This window comes from Patella vulgata, chromosome 2, assembly GCF_932274485.2.
Source record: "Patella vulgata chromosome 2, xgPatVulg1.2, whole genome shotgun sequence".
Classification (NCBI taxonomy): Eukaryota; Metazoa; Mollusca; class Gastropoda; family Patellidae; genus Patella; species Patella vulgata.
Window position 1 is genome coordinate 54195611 of NC_065880.2, and position 20611 is coordinate 54216221.

Below are 20611 nucleotides of genomic sequence, written 5' to 3' on the forward strand. Positions count from 1 at the left end.
CTATCTTCCACAAAACGTGTTCAGATGCGTTGTACAATACAATTCAATAAAATATGTAATAAAAATAAATATACATATAGGAAAACTAAATAAATCTATAGAAGTAAAACATAACACGGTAGCGTAGAATAAAATCTGATATCACAAATAGGTTTTAAAAGAATTATAAGTTAAAAGCTTTCTTAAACAAAAATGTTTTAAGAAGTGACTTAAAAGAGATTAAATTTGTGCAGCATCTTATATTAAAAGGTAAAGAATTCCATAATTTCGGTGCCTGGACGGTAAAAGATCGATCTCCAAAAGATAAAAGTCTTGCTGATTTATTTACAAGTAAAAAATGATCAGATGAAGAGCGCAGAGTGCGACTCGGTGTGTACATTTCTAAAAGTGAAGATAAATAAGAAGGTGACATATCATTCATACATTTAAATGTTAAAAGGAGGATTTTAAATTCAATTCTAAAAATAATCGGTAACCAATGGAGTTTCTGTAAAATAGGAGTAATATGGTCATTATAATTACTTCCGGTGATGAGCCTTGCTGCTGAATTTTGAACTTTTTGTAATTTGTTAGTGATGCGTAAAGGAGTACCAATCAGTAAAGAGTTACATTGATCTAGACGAGAGGTGATGAGAGAATGGACAAGAGTTTTAACAGATGAAGTGGGGAGATTCTTCCGGATGCGGGCTATTTGGTGGAGATTAAAATAACATAATTTACAAGTATTATTTACATGAGGCTCCATGGTTACGTATTTATCAAATATAACTCCAATATTTCTAGCAGACGGGACTGGTGATATTACATGGGAACCTGTAGATAAAGATACGTTGTAATTGACTTTGCTAATGAGATTATTTGAACCTAACAGAATATATTCAGTTTTATCTTCGTTCAATTTAAGAAAATTATTACTCATCCAACACCGAATTTCTTCAACACAACATTCGAGTTTGGTCTTAAAGAAATTAAAACTATTATTTACAGTAGGTTTAAAAGACAAATATAGTTGAGTGTCATCTGCATACAAGTGGAATTCAAGACCGTGCCTGCGAACAATTTTGGATAGCGGAGTTGTGTTAATGCTAAATAAAATTGGACCTAACACTGACCCCTGCGGCACTCCATACCGAAGACCTTTGTGAGATGATGTTTTATTATTTACGATGACAGATTGTGACCTATTAGTTAAATATGATTTTAATAGATCTAAAGCTAGATCAGTAATTTTAAAATCAGTGGATAGAAGGTTAAATAAAACAGTGTGGTCGATGGTATCAAATGCGGCAGACAGGTCGAGAAGTATTAAAAGAATGCAATTTTGTTGATCAATAGATATTAAAATATCGTAAAAAGCATCATGCAGGAATTCCCATTAGTATTTGCCTATTTGTGTGCTCCATCCCAAAAGCCACTAACAATCACAACGCCATCGTATCGGTGTGAAAAATGTCATTTATTAAATGAATATATAAATGACGTCAAAATTATAGAATAATAATAATCCGCCCAAAATCCGGCTTAGGCGGCTGATTTTGGCTAAAATCCGTCAACCGATCTTCCGCCGACGACATAACAGGAGCCTCATCACTTTCACTGGAATCATTCTGCAAAACTTCACGCCGTTTCGGCATTATTCTAAAAATATAGTATGGAACACCAATATAAATTAACTACTGCAGAGGAAACACAGATGGTTATTTGGATAAAGAGATAGCACCAAGGCCACTGCGTGCACATTTTGTATAAAAAGATAGCACCAAGGCCACTTTTTAATCACTGCATGCAAATTTTGTTTATAAAGATAGCACCAACGCCACTTTTTAATCACTGCATGCAACATTTGTATATCAAGATAGCACCACGGCCACTTGTCAGTAACTGCATGCAACTTTTTTTAATCATAAAGATAGCATTAAAGCCACTTTTTAATCACTGCATGCAACATTTGTATATCATGATAGCACCAAGGCCACTTGTCAGTAACTGCATGCAACTTTTTGACGAAAGATAGCTCCCAGGCCACTTTTCAATAATTTCATGCAACATATAAATTTTTCAATAATTTCATGCAACATATAAATTTTTCATAATTTCATGCAACATATAAATTTTTCAATAATTTCATGCAACATATAAATTATCTGACCTACCAAACAGTACCAACGGGTATGGCGTAAAATAGCATCCCGTATACTGGCTAAAAACAAGGGGTTGCCCACTTCATGGGATAAATGGATACAGCCCCTGGCATACGGATATGTGACCGGCTGCCAAAGCCCAGCTGGATGTCGCCATAAACTCAATGTGGGATCATCCAGACAAAATTGCATAATGGCATTGTTCGTTAGGACAATATTGCTGTTATAATTTTCGTATGGAACAGTCTGTCGCGGCAACAACTGGGAAATCATTACACATTTTGGCGCCAAACCACTCTGAATATAACACACAAATGATACAATATCCAAGGCCGTTCGAACGGGGCTACTGTTTATATCAGACAAGTCATTCGATCCTAAATGAAGGTATACCAAATCCGATCTTTTAAATAAACGACCGTGAGGGTCATTTCTCACACAATACTCCCAACAGCGAACAACACACACGCGGTAATCGAAACCTAAATTATCAGTTCATCCCACAACCGTTTCACCTCAGGCTGTTTCATCCCAACCTATTTTTTATCGGGCTGTTTCATCCCCATTGTTATTATAATAGCAGTCAATTCACTGAGTTGTACTTATTGTTAAATAAACTGTTAAACACTTAATTGCTTATTGTTAAATAAACAATAATGTATGAAATAAATAAGTTTTACTCGTCGATATTTGTTGATTACCGATCACGACCGAGATTAGTTGGGTTTTTTTTTTGTTTTTTTGGGGTTTTTTAATGGATGTCTAACATCATTTATCTTCTTTATAAAAAAGGTATTTTATAATTACATATTGACAGCTTAATCACTCGACAAACTACATCATGAACTCTACGTATTACCCAATAATCAACTAAACTGTGCAGGAGCTCCTTTTAACAAGACAAATTAGATTGATATTATTTCGAAACCATAATTAATTTTAAAACTAATCGTTGATTTAATTTCCGTACACGATCTGGAACTAATCAACTCCAAATATAAGAATTTCGAATAAGAATCAATTTAGAATACCAATTTAGTAACACATTGTGGTCTAAACTGTGTGATAATTATAAAATAAATCCATGGAACCTGTTGTAAGGTGGACACTGCATGCTTTCTTTTAACGTTGGGTTATTTGAGGCGCCAGGTAGTCTGAACATCTGAAGATAACACGTGTCGAAATAGTGGCTACGTGCAATTTTATTCTTTGATCTGTTCTATCACGGGCAATCCTGTTATAGTGAAACCAACATGCATGGAAATGACTATATTACAAGTTGAATGTTTATCTATGAGCATCGCTCGATTGTAAGCGCTGTAATTTTAGTGAAACTGGTGTCCAGAATTGGTGTGGATTCGGAAAATAAGCTAAAGCGTATGCAAAGGAAGAATTTGGACACTATTCAGGTAAAAATGCATTGACATATTGTATAAATAAAATATTCGGAAAATAAGCTCCGTTAAACGCTTAACATACGAAGTGCGAAAAATAGCCACATTGATCGGTCGAGAAACAGGAAAAGAATGTTGGATGCCGCGACTCGCACTAAATAACGGCACAGAATCTGACGAGGCCATTAGCCACCCTCCGAGAACAAACAAAGGAAACGAAAACGAGGCTGGTCTACTAATGGCGGAACACGTAACACGATGTCGATGTTTGAAAAGAAAAAACTTCCACTATCACAAAACACAACAATGAACTTGCAAAAACAAATTACTTAGCTGGTAAAATGATATTTTTTCGCCTAACAATCAACCACCTATAAAAATCTGAAACATACACAGCATTTATCAATTTTAAACTATATCTTCCACAACAAAATAAATATACGTCTAGGTAGTTGGCAGAGCGTTGAAACAATAATTTAAACAGCGGGAAATCTTAATCAGCTCATTAACATAATGACAGTCCTGCAGTAATTAAAATGAAACATTATGATTGGATAAAAACACAAAATATATTATTTACAATAATGATCATTTGCGTTTGTGGATTTTATGTGTAGAAACCGAAACGGCGTTATAATATTGTCTACAGTGTCTATATTATTAGATTTTCTGGACCATGTTTTATTGAATTTTGTATACCATGCTAATTTAAATTTGTCTATCAAATCTACTGGAGTTTATCTACCATGACAACTTTCGGGCAGACGGGTAAAGCGAAAACAAAAATTATTATTTCATCTGTATGGCAAAAGAAAGTGCCCGTATTCTAATAAAACACTAATTTTACTTTTCTTTTAATTGAATACCGCGAATTTGTACTGAATTGACTATGGATTAAAACATTTGTGCGACTTTTTTCGGGCATCGATTATTATTTGTGAATACAGCTGCAACATTCTGATTGGATGGTTAGAATTCAGGTCGGCATAGAGTGGGATTTCGGTTGCTTAATTCACGGGATAGAATAGCAGAAAATCGCATTTGCTGCTGATAAATTTTCAAAATATCGGGATTTGGGATTCAGCCCGAAATGCCCTAGCTTGTATTGAGTGGACGTTAAACCCCATCCCCTGTCTCTGTCCCTCTCTCTCTTTGTCATGTTCTGTATGGGAGAGCGGGGATGGTTCTGACACTTTGGGTTTTTTTCACATTAAATTTTGTGCAACTACTAATACACTTACCTCTGAACTTAAGAATGGAAAATAGACTTTACCTAATTGGCTATATTCAGTCAGTGGTACAGCCGTGTAGCTATAAAAGTCTTGTGTTGGTCCAGTTTTTGGGGGGTTAGTAAAATGTCCGGATGTACGCCATTAGCAGGGAGACACCGGTCTCCACTGGGGGGATACTTTGGACAAGTGGAGGAAGATTGGACAAAAGCAGATTGAAAAGATTTCTTTCACAGTTTCGTCGTACTTATTCAAAAATTTCGGTTAACAATAAAGTTAACACAGTAGTGATACATTTAAAACTGAATGTCATCTAACTGAGGCATATTTTTAACATAGCCGGGCGGAAATAAATGAACGTATTCAAAAAGGAATTAACTGATAATTCTTTAAGCTCTAAACTTTTTTCTATTCTCTATAGGTATGATATCAATCCGTAATTTTCATCGAAAAAGCTAACGAATGTTTATTCCCGCAAATGACAAACCCAACCTACTGCTGCTATCGGACAAGGGTTTCGGAAGAATTGGCAGAACCATCCCCGCTCACCCCCTATACGGGATAGTTTTGTACCATGTATATTGAAATGTATCTGTTAAATCTACTGGATTCTGTCTACCATATGTAGATTAGGTTTCTTATTCAATATCTGTTAAATTGTATCTACCAGATCCATTCGATTTGTTTCAGCATATCCATTAAGCCATACTTCCCTATATAATTTGGTTCTGGTTTTCCAGAGTTCAATATTAGTATGGGCCAGTAGTGCTTTATCTTGTGTTTAGAAGGATACTAAGACCATTCGGAAATTATATAGGACATATTAGCCCCATCGTTGACCATACGTGTATATACATTTAAAATGGTAATCTCTTATAATTACACATGTGAAGATATCGTTCATTTGCATTCTCTTCTACTTCCATTGTCGCCTTCAATCTATTATAACTAGCTAATTACATCAGTAAATATACGTGAATTAATCAGGATTAAGAAGTAGGATCTTTGTTAGTTTATTGGTGTTCGATTATAATTCCCGGATATTTCAATCAAGTTTGTAAAGACGACTATAAGGTTGTCGTGGGATGAAAGGAATCGCCCAACCTTTGGCCTTTTCAGGACTTAATAAACTTGCGGTATCCACAATAATACTTAAACAAAAAAGGACAACTCAAGTAGTCGAAATCAATTTAGGCAATATAAACTATAATGCCAGTCAAAGGTTTTCGTCTCGAATCAATATATCTCCAGAGACAGAACATTATCCATCTTGCGTGATTGTTCTTTATTAGTCCCTTGCCAAATATTGAAGAAACAGTCTATTATTATTATTTTTTTAAATAACGTAATCTATACATTTTTAAAACGATAAACCAGTAAACATTTCTGGACAACGAATATACGCTGACCAGCAACGTTTTGAAGGTTTTTTTTTATCTTTTCAGGGTAAAGAGCAATGCGTAACCTACACATAACCTAGTCTGGGTTACATTTTATACCTTGTCCCTTTCACTTTAATTTTCTCTGATATCAACCCCGTTCTGCCAACAAGTTATTTGCACTTTATCTCGCCCATGTAGTTTATGTATAAAAAGGGAGTTAAACCCAAGAGAGAAAAAATACATTGCAACGCCCGAATGTTTATGCGCTCAAAAGAACTTATATAGGCTTTGCCTGTTGTTCAATCCTTTTCAATTGAATAAAATATTGCTTAAACTAAACTAAACTAAAAGAAATTTATTACGTAAATAAATATATGCGAAAGGGAAATGAAAATTTTGACGTATTCTTCCCTCCATACATAGTGGTGATAGCTGTCGGTGCGGCGCGTAACAGACCTACTGCGCAAAGAAGGCATATACCCCCTGCATCATGAAAGACATGTTTGGGAAATCAGCCATTGCATTGAGGAAAGTTTAAAATTGTTGTGTTCACTGTCTATATTCAAGTCACTACAGCGAAAATATGAGGAATGCCGGTATGTCAATGAGACAAATTGCACGAGAATTGGGTCACCACCTTTCAACCATTAGTCGATTAACGCGAAAACATCAACAGACTAATTCCTTAAAGGACCGTCAACGTTCTGGTAGACATCACAGAACGTCTGCAAGAGAACAAACAGTTCCATTCAGCAGCGACTCTATAATGACATGGGATTGCCTTATGACTGCAAACTTTCACTATAGAGGTTACAGAACAGAGATCCTGGAGAGGGTTGTAGTGCCTCATTTTGACAATCCTCTTCTCACAAGACCAATCTTTATGGATGACAACGCCAGAGCACACCGTGTGCGTGCCGTTGTCTATTTACTGCGTTAGGGGGTCGTTTCTACACTACCTTGGCCAGCCAGAAGCCCTGGCGTGAATCAAATTGATCATATCTGGGACATTCTAGGGTGTAAAAACTGTCAGAGGTATCCACCAATGCAGAATTTTGACGATTTGGATCAGGCACTACATCAGGAATGGAACAGACTGACGCAGGCTCAGATCCAACGGTTAGTTGATCAGGTGATCCATGCCTCTATTTTTGAACTCGACAGAATCATATTAAATCTTATACTTAAACTTTAGTTTGTTTGTTTCTTTGCTGGATCAGGAAGATTGAATACCTCCCACAGAACACAAAATATTAACACTATATTCAAACAGGGGTGTTTCGATATATTTTGACTGGAAATTTGTAATCTTGATTGCAAAGATTTGATTAAATTTGGTTATACCCAATTTGATTGATTGGTTATACGCAATCTGAAATTCCTTTGGGCATGTATTTGGGGCATGGATTGCAAAACCACATAAATAAGGCTGCATTGAAAAACTTTCTATTTACTGATATGTAGAAAAGAGGTTTGCGGCCGTCTAACTTTTAAAATATTATGGGGAAGCGACTCGCCCCCCCCCCTCCCCAAATGCCTCCTGCACCATCCGCATTTCGAGCACAATATAGCTAAATCGCGAAACACCTTTACAGTTACACTGGATATTGTAAATTCGTCCATTTGATTTTGCATCATTTTCAGTTCTCTTTCTTTGTTGTCAGAAGTAACAGAAGGTTCAGTTGGCAGTTTTCTGTTAATGCTGAATCCAATCAATCTGTAGTGTTGGGAACATTATGGAATAAACAGTTGAAGGGAGATAAACCCTAGGCTTACTGCAGGAAGTGGATGCAGACCACATGTAGCGCCCCCTCTCTCTCTGCCTCTCTCTTCTCTCGGTCTCTCTCCTCTTTTTGCGAAGGGCGGTTAAAATGTGACTACCAGGACAATATTCCATTCCGAAACCTGTGGGTGGGTAGGGGGACAACTGAGTGACCGAATTGTAATTTTAAAATCAACTAGAACTCCTAAGGAGTACTGATGTGTTTCGGTATGTCACGTCACGTCACGCCCTGTCACGTCAACATTCAAGTTACACCATGAATTATTGAGTTTAGTAACATCCAATACCTATTAAAGTGGAAAAACCTGTCATTACTTCATGGACAAACTTTTTTATATTAATTGTTAGTAGACACCAGGGTCATCATAGATACAAAGGTTAGGTCACCATCTAGATGGTGAAAAGTCGAACAAACTTCAAAGTGAAACCGGAAGTAAAAAAACATCGAAATTCAAAAATCGGCTCCCAAAGATTGTTGCCATTTGGAGTAGGTTCAATACAAAAAAAAAGTTTTCGAAAATCGGAATTAAAATGGCGGCTGAATATCGATTTGAATGTCTTTTTGTAAAATCCAAATCGGTGGCCAAGCGGTTGAAAATGTTATGGAGCAAGGTCTTTGAAAATGAGGGATAATATCTGGGGCTAACACCACCATGTCATTTTTTGTCTATTTTTAAAATGGAGGGAACTATTCATGTTCGGGGAAAATAGGAAGGCCTCGGTAATTTCTGGAAGTTTTTGGAAGCCGTCACAATTTTTTTTTAATATGCCAGTTTGAAGGCATCGATGTGTTACTTATTCCTACCAAGTTTCAACTTGATACCTCAAATAGTGACGGAGATATGCCATCTTGAATGTCGAAAAAATGATGAAAAAGCTTCCGAATTTCGAAAAACCGTCAGTCAGAGCCCATATGGGATTCGTCCAAAGAATCCAAAAATCCGTTGAGAAATAACCGAGATATGGGCAATCTAAAATTATTTTTGGTCCCATCCGTAAAACCCTTCCTGTTCGTTAAAAATGACCCAATTTATATTTAATAAATAGACGCACGGAGGTCAACCACATCTACGTTGGCAGAATGTTTGCACCATTTACAGTTTTGGGCAAGTTTTGGCTACACAAACTGACTAAATTCCACAAAAAATTAATAAAAACACTTACAGAAACGATACGTGTTTCGACCCAAGGTCCAAAACAAGTAATAATCCGACCGAAAATTATTTACCAACTATCTTTGTTATCAACACCAAATGAGGAAACTCTTAAGGGAATAGACAAATTATTTAAATGCTCCAGATATTTTTACTTTCGCTAAATCAATAAAGATTAATTGGGTGAAAAGAGCCATACAAAATAATACTAAGCCAATTTAGAAGAACTCAATCCAACAAGCAAAACTAACCAACCCCTTTGAATTCAATTTAAACCCGAAAGATGTTGCCTTTATAAAGATTAACAAATTATATATTTATACGCGATATTTTAACATCCTGAGCATATATTAATTTCACTCCCTTGTGCCATAAAAACTCTGTTATATGGTATAACTCTAACATAAATATCAATAACAAAATTATCTTCTATAAGAAATGGTATGCAGTAGGAATACACGGGTTGTCAGATCTATTCGATTCTTTTCGAAAACAGTATAATATTAAATTTAATGTTCTTGTATATCACGGTTTAATATGCAGTATCAAAAACTATATTGTACGCAGGGTAAAACAACAACATTCGATAAAATTTTGTTAATAAATAAAGTAAATAAATATGCATATATGATCAGTTGAGAGAGTACAAAAACATTGACCTCTCAAGGACAAAATGGAGAGAATTCAAAATAAAAGATAATTTCAATCCATTTATGCACTTACGTAAAATATGCACAGATCCAAAAACTCGAAACTTCCAGTTTAAGTTATACATAAATAACTACCAACACAATTTGTACTTTCTAAACATACACAATGTATGAACTAAATCTGGCTATTGCAGGTCTTTCTTTAGCCCTGGCATCGCAATACATTTTTTGAAAAATAACTAAACGGTAAACTGGATAATCGAAACTTTTTTTTATCGTACTGACTTTAGTAATGATGACCGAAACTAGCCTAAAATTCAAACGCTAATACCTTGGTTCAAAGTGGAGCAATTTGACTGAAATTTTCAGCATATTCTATCTACGTTATCTATGTTTTAACTATTATAGCGAGAACTGTTAACTCGTTATCTAATCTCCCATAAATCCCCTCTAAATCGCCCTTTTGCGTACATTGTAATGAATTAGATACTACTGAACACTATCTCGTGTAGAAAAGTTAACCCTATATGGGAAGAGATATCAAATATAATAAAAACAATTTGTGTCGACTTTAAGTTAGATTTTAAAAATGTAATAATACATGACAGCAATATTGGAGGACATACGAACTTCGTCGATTTTTTTAACTCTATTAACCAAATATTTTATCATGTGCTGTAAATGCCAAAATAGTTCTATTAGCCTCTCACATTTCTGCAAAAACTAAGATACCGAGAATCAATTGAACATATAATAGCTTTGAATAATAATAATACATTATATGTCCACACATCAAAGTGGTCTGTTCTTCGCACCATAGCTTACTAGTTGTAGTTAACCAATTTATACCTTGAAAATAGTTTAAACCGTCCCTTCAATTATAAACTACACTGTTGACTTTCGAATAACAACATGTTTTGGTTATTTGTCTCTAAAATTTCGCACACTTTCGTATAGAGAACAACAAAAAAATAATAATAAGGAAAAATAATATTTTGATAAAGTGTGCTGGAACGAAAGAAGAACTATAACTCGAAGAAATCTAAAATACAAAATACATCATGTCTTTACTCTTACTGTGGGGGATGGCAAGGTGGTTTTATTTTTCTTCCTTTTTAATAACCCTTTTCTGCGGTCGGGGTGGAGGGGGGTGTAAGTGCATCGTGGTAAATAATGTTAATTGTGTGTCTTGTCTTATTGTGTAATACTGTTTATATTGTAGTTATGTATATATGAATGAACAGTATATCTGAATAAACTTTTTTTTAAAAAAAAGAGTAGTGGGGACTACATGACACCATTTGATTGTGACACTGCTCAGCCACCCCCAGCGTTTCGTGTCGCCTTTGTGAAATAAGCCGCGCAACGCAAAGAACGACTTCTGCTCAGCTTCATATGTTAATGTTAAGCTATGGCGAAAAAAGCCGACATCGCCTTTTTAACATGACGTCGCTCTTGAAAACACCCCTTCCAGAAATGGAACTTCATTGATGATGCAGCACGCATGCCACAGGCGACAACACTTAAAAATTAATTTAATCAAATTATAAAAATAACAATGGCTATCTAAGCTATTAGATAGATACCCATACTAAATATATATAGAATTACATTTACATGTTGTTTTGGTAGGTGTAATATAACCACATATATTTTATATTTCGGATGTGTCCGATGGTCAACCGTAGAATAAACATTGGAGCGATTTTCGTTGTTGTTGTGTTTTTTTTTATTATTGTGTTTTGTTTTTTTGTTTTTTTTTTAATTGGGTAATTATCAATATTTATTGTTGAATTTATTTATTATATATTGTTGATTTGTGCAAAGGGTGAATGCGACGCGCGTAGTTTTTCACAATAATTATGTCGAGGTACAAAGTGGCTGAAATAGAACACCATAGTATACGGAGTCAGCCGTGTGTCGCAATCAGTTCACTAAAATAAGCTATCTTGTTCACACACGAAGTGAAACGATAGCTGTTTAACCGTGATCGACCCAAGACCAGTGGCTACATAAATACACAAGATATTTAGGTGAGTAATATAACTGATGTATGTAAAAGGTAGTTTAAGTGGAAACATGTAGCCTTTACACATACTGATAATGATATCGACTTTTTTCTTCAGCGGGTATTTCGAGGAGGTACACTGGGTAATCCCAACCTAACATTGGAAATAACTACATTCATATTAAGTTATTATTATGATATTTGCATTTTTACACGTGAATATATCTTATGTATCAAAATAGTGTATCAACTAATCTTTTTTATTTACTAATGGATAATGAAATTGGTCCTTCAAATTACGAAAGTAAAAGTAGTATTTTCTAAGAAACATTTTACTTTCAGTTTTCAATTCACTTGAACTAATTCGGTTATCAAGTCTGCAACATTAATATCCCTTCTTCGCCAGTCTCGGTTAACAAGACTTTACTCTCTGATTTTTATGTTCCGCTATACGTAGAGCGACGCACGTTTCTAAATTTAAGCGCTAATAAAATGATGTCCTACCTCAAAGGGTGTTCACTGGTAAATAAAGTCATGTAATAAATCTTTTCATCACGGGGTTGTCTTTAGTATAGGTTAGTATTTGTATAGGTCTAAAGATAATATCAGCGTAATTGTAATTTCACACTTAAAGCGAGAATAGTAGCAGAGCAGTGAATTAAACAAAAATGATTGTTCGGATCTTGATATTTTGCTTATTAAATGGTTTGTGAGATATGCCATTTTGAATTTTAAGATTTCTTTTATCTCTTATGTTCTTGTTTACATATGGGCGTAACATTCATTTCCTTCTCAATTTTGTATAACTGTTTTAACACATTGAATTATAAAAACTAAGTGATTATTGTCTGGTAAACGGTGTATAAACAGAAAAATAAACAATAAAATGTAAATATAAAGACAGGTTGATTTTTAGGGAAAGTAAGTGATTTATATTGGGGAGTCACCGTGGCTAAGTGGAGGTCGCATGTTCGATCCCTGCATAGGCCGAGAAAGTTCATCGGGATTTTTTGTCGTGGTTTCCTTTTGTCAGTGGTGCAGGACAGCTGTCTAGTCGTTTGAATGGGACGAAAAACCGAGGTCCCGTGTATACATTGGCATGCACGTAAAAGATCCCTTGGCAGTTAAAATTCGATATAAGAGTGAACATAGTGCCGCTGCCCGGGAAAAATTTCCCTCATTAGCAAGAAAGTCCGCTACACACTTTGAAATCCACCATAGGCTTAGGCTACAATGTGTACAACATTTAACAGATCTTAAAACGTCTTTCAAAATGAAATGATTCTTAACAGCGTGATTTATAGCTAAATAGAGAGAGAAAATTTAAACTTTTAGTCTAATTTACCCACTACAAGATAATGTTCCATGTATTATCAACATGGTATGGTACCTTACACCATTAGAATTGGAAGAGTCAATGTATCTGTTTTGTTGCATCTAGTAAATATTTGTTGAATCTAACAATTGATTGTTTATCAATTTGTATTTTTTTTTTCAGGATTCTATGTTTAAGCAAGATGGAGTATAATCCAAGGTCTCATTTTGATTTGTCTCTGAATGTCAATTCAGCTAAAGACAGACAAGAGGTAGAGACAAGAATAACCATTTTGAAAGGTTATATCAACGGAGACATTGTATCACTTAAATTAGCTAATAAACATCTACTGGGTTTGCTGTATTATTATATCGGGCAACTTGACGAATCCTATGAAACATTTAAATCTATTTTAATTGAGGATCCAAACAATTTGAACGCCTTGTCAAATCTGGCTTATGTGTGTCGTGGAATTTTAAGTAAAAGAGAAGCTGTAAAGTATGAGAGTAAACGAAACCAAGTTGTTACCAATGAGTTAATATTAGCGCGCTTCAAAGCAGAACATGCGTATGCGCACGCTTTTGAAATCTACCGTAGTGTGCATGAATTACGAAGATATCACGAGTCCAATGAAATGTATGATGAATGTCTGGACAAGACTTCTGGAAAGTCAGAAATACAAATTGAGAGAGCGGGATGGATGATGTGTAAAGTTTGGAACTTAAAAAAACTATTCAATAGGAACTATTTAAAAGAGCAAGCCCAGTTCAAAAATTTGGAAATGTATAATAACATCATTGACTTATTGCTTCAGATTCTGCGAAATGTTCCAGAAGATTCGACTCTGGGCGCTTTAGCATGGGCAAATTTTGGTTATTTTTTCTGGAAGAAGCCAAGCATGCCATCTCATAAAACGGGGTGCGATGATATGACCGGTATTGAAAAACCAAGCACGATTAAAGGCACGGAAATTGAAAAATTCTATGATGACCCAAATAGCTGCTTTGTAAAGGCGTTGGAGATAAGCGAAAACAAGGAGGTGCTGGAATTGTATGGAAGTTGGCTTTTGCACAAGGCACACTTCGATGCAGCTGTGGATAAATTTTCGCGGTCCATCAAACTGGATTGTTCTGACAGTAACTATTTTTCTTACTCTAAACGTGCAGAATGTCTCTTAACAAAATGTCAAAAGGAGGATACAGCTCTTGATGAACTCATTAACGCTGTTGAAAGCTCGGCCGATATAACCCAGGATTTGGAACTTGCTGTAAAAGATTTTGTGCTTGTTGTTCGGGTAAACCCTTCTGCTTACAGCTATCGCCAACTAGGACGCTGTTTTCTTTTGCTCTCCAAAGGTGGAAAAGACGAAAGAATACGGGTAAAGGCCCTTGCAGCATACCAGAAAGGCTTGACATGTTTGGATGGTAGAAAAGACTCGTATCTTCATTTAGAACATGCTGAATGCTTAAAGGCACTAGAAGAGGATACACAGGCCATGGCTAGTATGCAGAGATCTGTGGAAAACCAAAACCCACAATCTACCTTTGTTCGGGATATACAAACCTTAATAACATGGTACATAGAGTTGTGGGAAGATGGGGACACAGATATTATCCCCGAAGCAGCTTTCTGGTTCAAAATGGCTTTCTCAAAATACAACAGGAAAACATTTAAGACAATGACCGTGACAATGACCGTGGCAGATATCGACTTCTTCTCAAAACTATTTGGGTATTTATGGAAAGAGAGTAGTACACAGTTTGAAGAATTTGTTTTAGATGTTTTGAACGCCATTGAAGATTCCCCATCCATTTCTGTCCTTCGCCAGTTTTTATCTTCTTGTCGGTGTGCAGGAGCTGAAACTTCTGCCAAGGAAATCAAAGCACCCGGTGCCATGCAACCGAGGAATAAGAAGGGTTTCGAGTATGATTTTTTTATAGTACATAGTAGCCTAGACGCAAGTTGTGTTAAATATAGCCTTTTGCATCATTTGGAAATCATTCGAAATTTTAAGGGTTTAATTGATATCAGGGATTTTGAACCCGGAAAGACTATTTTTCAAAATATCGATGAAGCTATACGTCGTAGTTACAAGGTTATTTTGTATATTACTGATAATTTTACAAAGAGCCACTGGTGCAATCATGAATCCCAAGCAGCTCTAACACACGCACTAGCTAATCACAAGAGCAATCGTATTATACCAATTCGGGAAGGTAAAACACAAGTTCCTGACTTCCTATTGAATTTAACGAATCTCAATATAGAAGAAGGTGTCCTAGGTGGAACTGATTTGGAGAGACTAGTTCAAGCCCTTGACAACTGAGCACAATTCCTAATAACACAACTTTATAGCGTATTATGGTCAACGTTTCAATACTATGGCGGCTGATTGGTATCATGTCGTGATGTCATAAGGCGACAACCCGACATCACGACATTATAACCCGACACCACGACAACCCGACATCACGACATCATGACAATTTTAACCCGACACTACGACATTTTCACCCGACACCACGGCATTAAGAATGTCGTAATGCCGCGTAAAAATGTCGTATTGTCGCATAAAAATGTCGGGTTGTCGTGGTGTCGTGATGTCGGGGTGTCGACTTTATTTATCAATGTGGGGGTTGGATGGCTGAATGGTTAGCGTGCGCGCGCTGTATCATACAGTCAGTCATTGAGTCGACTGGCGTGGTTTCGAATCCCCGGTTGTACGTGGCAAGGAGTAGGGTCGCGTGTCCAACCTCGTGGGTTTTCTCCGGGTCCTCCGGTTTCCTCCCACTACTAAAGACCCCTAAGCGAATTATGTAAATAAAATTAAACCATATGTTAGTCCCGAAATGACCTAGTTTGTGTCGAGTGGACGTTAAACAGCATTTCGTAATGTCGTGGTGTCTGGTGAAAATGTCGTAGTGTCGGGTTAAAAATGTCGTGATGTCGGGTTGTCGTGGTGTCGGGTTATAATGTCGACATCAAGACATGATACCAATCAGCCACCATACAATATCCTTAAATGTATCTTTATCAAACAATGGTCAAAAGTGAATTCAACCAGTAGTGCATACAATGCAGTTAAACAAATCATTCAATCAATTCAAAAAAAATTGCACATCTTCCGTGTCTTTCCTTCTTATTTACTTATTAACATCCTTTTGTTTGAACGATTTTCATCAGGGTTTAACGTCCTACTTTTCTGCACCAATCGGAATAATGAAGATGGTAGATAAATGTCTTTTGTAATTGTATTATAAATGTATGTTGTGTATTTATATTTTCGATGTAAACATACGGTAAGTGTAAAAAAAAACTTTCTGTGTGATGAAAGCATAAAATATTGTTATTGCAGTAATATTTATATAATTGTTACTGTAACATAATCGAGACGCAACGAAGGCGAGACGTAACGCGGCGCTAATGTGATTTTGACATTTACTATGTGTTATCTTCGTGATCTCGGGATATTAATTGAGATTTGCAATATTAAAGTGTATCTCTTAAACGAGATCTACAATCAGACTCCTCATATGGTGGAGGGCTGAAGGGGGGGGGGGCACTTCTTGGGAGCGGCAAATTATCTAAGTGCATACCAAAAATATGGACTATTTATGAACAGGCTGAGATAGCGAATCGCCGGCCTTCGTTTTCCCTAAATCTGTGTAAACCAGTTCATATTTCAGCAGAAGAGAGGGTAGAAAGTAGAATTATGATTTTTTCAAGATATAGGGTTTTCGATCAAATGTAGAGTTGAAGGGGAAATAAGCATAATTTTTTTATGTAAGTTGATTTAATAAATAGTTATTTATATTAAGTGTTAAAACAAATAAAATCTTCACAACAAAGCAGTTACAGTATACAAGGTGAGGGGTGGGGGGCGTCACTGAAACTTTAGTCCTGTGCGCCGCGTAGGCTTGTGAGGGACCTGTCTACAATCATTAATTACGTCCCAGCATATTACTATATTCATTATGAATTGTAGCACAAAACTGAAATGTTCTTGGTTGTGATTATTTGAAGTTCCGTCGCCCTTGGGCAACAACATCCGTCTAAATTCGGAGCAATTCAATGCGAACGGATATCGAAATCGCCGAATTTGCAGGGTTTATATAAAAAAAATTTTTTAACAATAATCTTTGGATTTTTGATATTCGCCAAATCTTCACAGATATTAATTGCCAAATTGTAATTTTTATACGCCCACGTAGAAATGTGGACGTATATTGCTGTCGTCCCCGTCCTCCGTCCGCCTGTCCATCGTCGACAATTTCTTGTGAACGCTCTAACGCCAAAAGTTATAATCCAATTGTTTTTAAATTGATATTTGTTGTTTACATTAGTGAGATGAAGAAGCCTATTTAATTTCAATAATTTCCGTTTATAACGTCTAGAGTTATGGCCCTTGTTTCACACTGTTGAACCTTGTGAACGATCCAATGCCAAAAGTTAACATCGGATATTTGTGAAATTTATATACAATATTTAAATTAGGGAAACGAAGAATCCTATTGAATTTCAGCAATTTCCGTTTATTACTTCTAGAGTTATGGCCCTTGTTTCACTTTGTTTAACCTTGTGAACGCTCTAACCCCAAAAGTTATCATCCTATCTTTCTGAAATTTATATGCATTATTTAAATTTGTGAAACTAAGAAGCCTATTGAATTTCAGCAATATCCGATAATTACATCTAGAGTAATGGCCCTTGTTTAACTTTGTTGAATCTTGTGAACGCTCTAATGACAACAGTTATCATCCGATCTGTTTGAAATTGATATGTATCATTTAAATTAGTGAATCGAAGAAGCCTATTGAAGTTCAGCAATTTCCGTTTATCACGCCGTGAGTTATGGCCCTTGTTTCACTTTGTTTAACCTTGTGAACGCTCTAACCCCAAAAGTTATCATCCTATCTTTCTGAAATTTATATGCATTATTTAAATTAGTGAATCGAAGAAGCTTATTGAATTTCAGCAATTTCTATATATTACGTCTAGAGTTATGGCCCTTGTTTCACTTTATTGAACTTTGTGAATGCTGTAACATCAAAAGATATCTACCGATCTGTATGAAATTTACATGCGTCATTTAATTAGTAAAGAGAAGAATCCTATTGAATTTCAGCCATTTCCGTCAATTATTTCTAGAGTTATTGCCCTTGTTGCACGTTGTTCAACCTTGTTAATACTAGATTGATGAAAGTTATCATCCGATATGTATGAGATTTATATGCATCATTTAAATTTATGAAACGAAAAAGCCTGTCAAAATTCAACAATTTGAGAACATGTTTCAATTTGTAGAACCTTGTGAACCCTCAAACGGCAAAAATTATAATCTGGTCTGTATGGAACTACTGTCTTGTAAATTACCTACAAAGGAATAAATATGCGACAACTCTTGTCGACCGCACGGGCGATTTAGCCGCTGTGGGCGTATGTTTCGTTGCCTGACAACCTATGTTTTTATATCGAAGTCACCGAATTTATATTATCGGTTCGGTTATATTATCTCGAGCGCTCGACTTAGTATCTCGAGCGCTCGACTTAATTATTTTGAGCGCTCGAGATACTAAGTCGAGCGCTCGAATTAACTATCCCGAGCGCTCGACTTAGTATCTCAAGCGCTGTAAAATCGAACAAATGAATATCTGTATTCTGCAAGTTTATCAATAAATAATGCACAAAATTATACAGCTTAAAACATCGGTTGAGACGTGTTCGATTCTATTATCTCGAGCGCTCGAGATAATTAACCCGAGCGCTCGACTTAATTAACTCGAGCGCTCGACTTAATTATCTCGAGCGCTCGACTTAGTGTCCCGAGCGCGCGACTTACAATAAATTGCAATATTATATAGATTTGTTGGTAATAATTCAATATTATTAGAGTTTGTTGATATTAAAATGAGGCATGTTGTTTGTTTGCAGCAAGGATTTGCGTAGTAAAGAGCTCCAATCAACAACAAAATCACCCATATGACCCTGAATCGAGAGGCTCAAGTTAAGGCGGCAAGCAGAGTGACCGTTGGTGCGAAAATAAAAACGCTTCACTCTTCTAAACGTGCCTATTCTATTTTCAACTTGGGCATCTTAAAATGTTCATTGTATATTAAAATAACCTTGCGTGATTTTCACTTTGCTGGTTTAATCCACACTATAATATCATGACGTCATTCGCCAAAAGACTTGTAGTTTCCGATCATCTTATCGTATATTGCAAAAAGCCGGAAAGGCCGTTCACCTTGGAAGAAATGTTAACCGGTTTTGTCGACAGATTTTGTCAAGAAAAGAAGCGACAAGAGAGAAAATAGAAAAGGTAATATATACAAAGTTTCTTTGAACTACTCCCAGAGAAATATATATATATATATATATATATATATACATATATATATATAATTACGTTGAAAAATGAAAAAAACACATGTTTATGGCTAACGTTTTCAGTTCTCTTGAACCTCTTCAAGCCATATTGATATACATGTAATATAATGTAATATAAGACAATGATGTTACGCCAGAGCGTAGTTACGAAACAGGAAAAATATCAAACCAATTAAGTACAATTCCAGATAGTAAAGTATAATAAAATATAACATCTAACATTATTAATATTCAGTAATCCAATTTTCCGATTTAAGGAGGGCATATAATTTTTAACAAAATTCATTTCTTTAAATTCTAATAAATGACTATTTTTTAGAATTTTCCTTGTAAAGAGGTAAAACCTTGAATGCGCCTCGTCCACATTTATCCAAATGGGTACTGACTTGGATTGTTCTGTCTTCCGGGTGCCTAATTTGCGAACGATGGCGATTCATTCTAATGTTTAGTTGGTCATCAGTTTTCCAAATATATTTTTAGAACACCCATTGCATATTATTAGATATATCACATACTTGGATTTACAATTCATATTGGACTTCACATAAAATTTTGTATCTGTAGTGATATGGGAGTCAAATTAGAGTAAATAGCATGATTGAATATTGCAAATTAAATACATCCTAGTCTGGGTTATCCAGCCTTCATTCCGGCTCAACTTTGGTTTGTCAAGTGATGGACCCTGTCATCAAAATACGTCTCTGGTTATGAAATTGCCATATAATAAAGTCAAGCCCAATCGGTCCTAATAAGAAGTGAAAAAAAACCCAGCATAGGCTGTCCTAGCGTTCTAATTCGATGTTGGAGTCCTAGCTGAAAATGAGACTTTTGGTCTGAGCTATGAAATAAATTGCTTATTTTTTTGCGCATAATTATTACATGCTTAAAATGAATCGTTTGAGATCTAGAAATCCCAAGGAAATGTTTGGCGGTAAAGTTACTGCTAATACTAAAAATCACGTTGTGTAAAAGGTCACGTCGAATGGTATAAAAAAAAATCTCCTAGAGGAGATCTAAATAAATCTAGCTTAACCAAAATTATCATAGAAATAATAATTACTTTATTGCACAGCCTGCTTAGTCCATTATTCAAAATAGCTTGGCGCCGTATAGTTAAAAAAGGCCTAACAACTTACAGTACTCTAGACTTCCAGGGCAGTAATGAAAA

General features: G+C 35.7%; 1 protein-coding gene across 1 annotated transcript; it reads left to right on the forward strand.

The window, feature by feature from the left end:
• The first annotated feature begins 11631 nt into the window (after positions 1-11631).
• Positions 11632-16899, forward strand: LOC126811910 (tetratricopeptide repeat protein 22). Its single transcript, XM_050537955.1, has 2 exons — positions 11632-11766; positions 13240-16899. Exon 2 carries the CDS (start codon positions 13259-13261, stop codon positions 15380-15382), a length of 2124 nt encoding a protein of 707 aa, XP_050393912.1. The 5' UTR covers positions 11632-11766; positions 13240-13258; the 3' UTR covers positions 15383-16899.
• The last annotated feature ends 3712 nt before the right edge of the window (positions 16900-20611 follow it).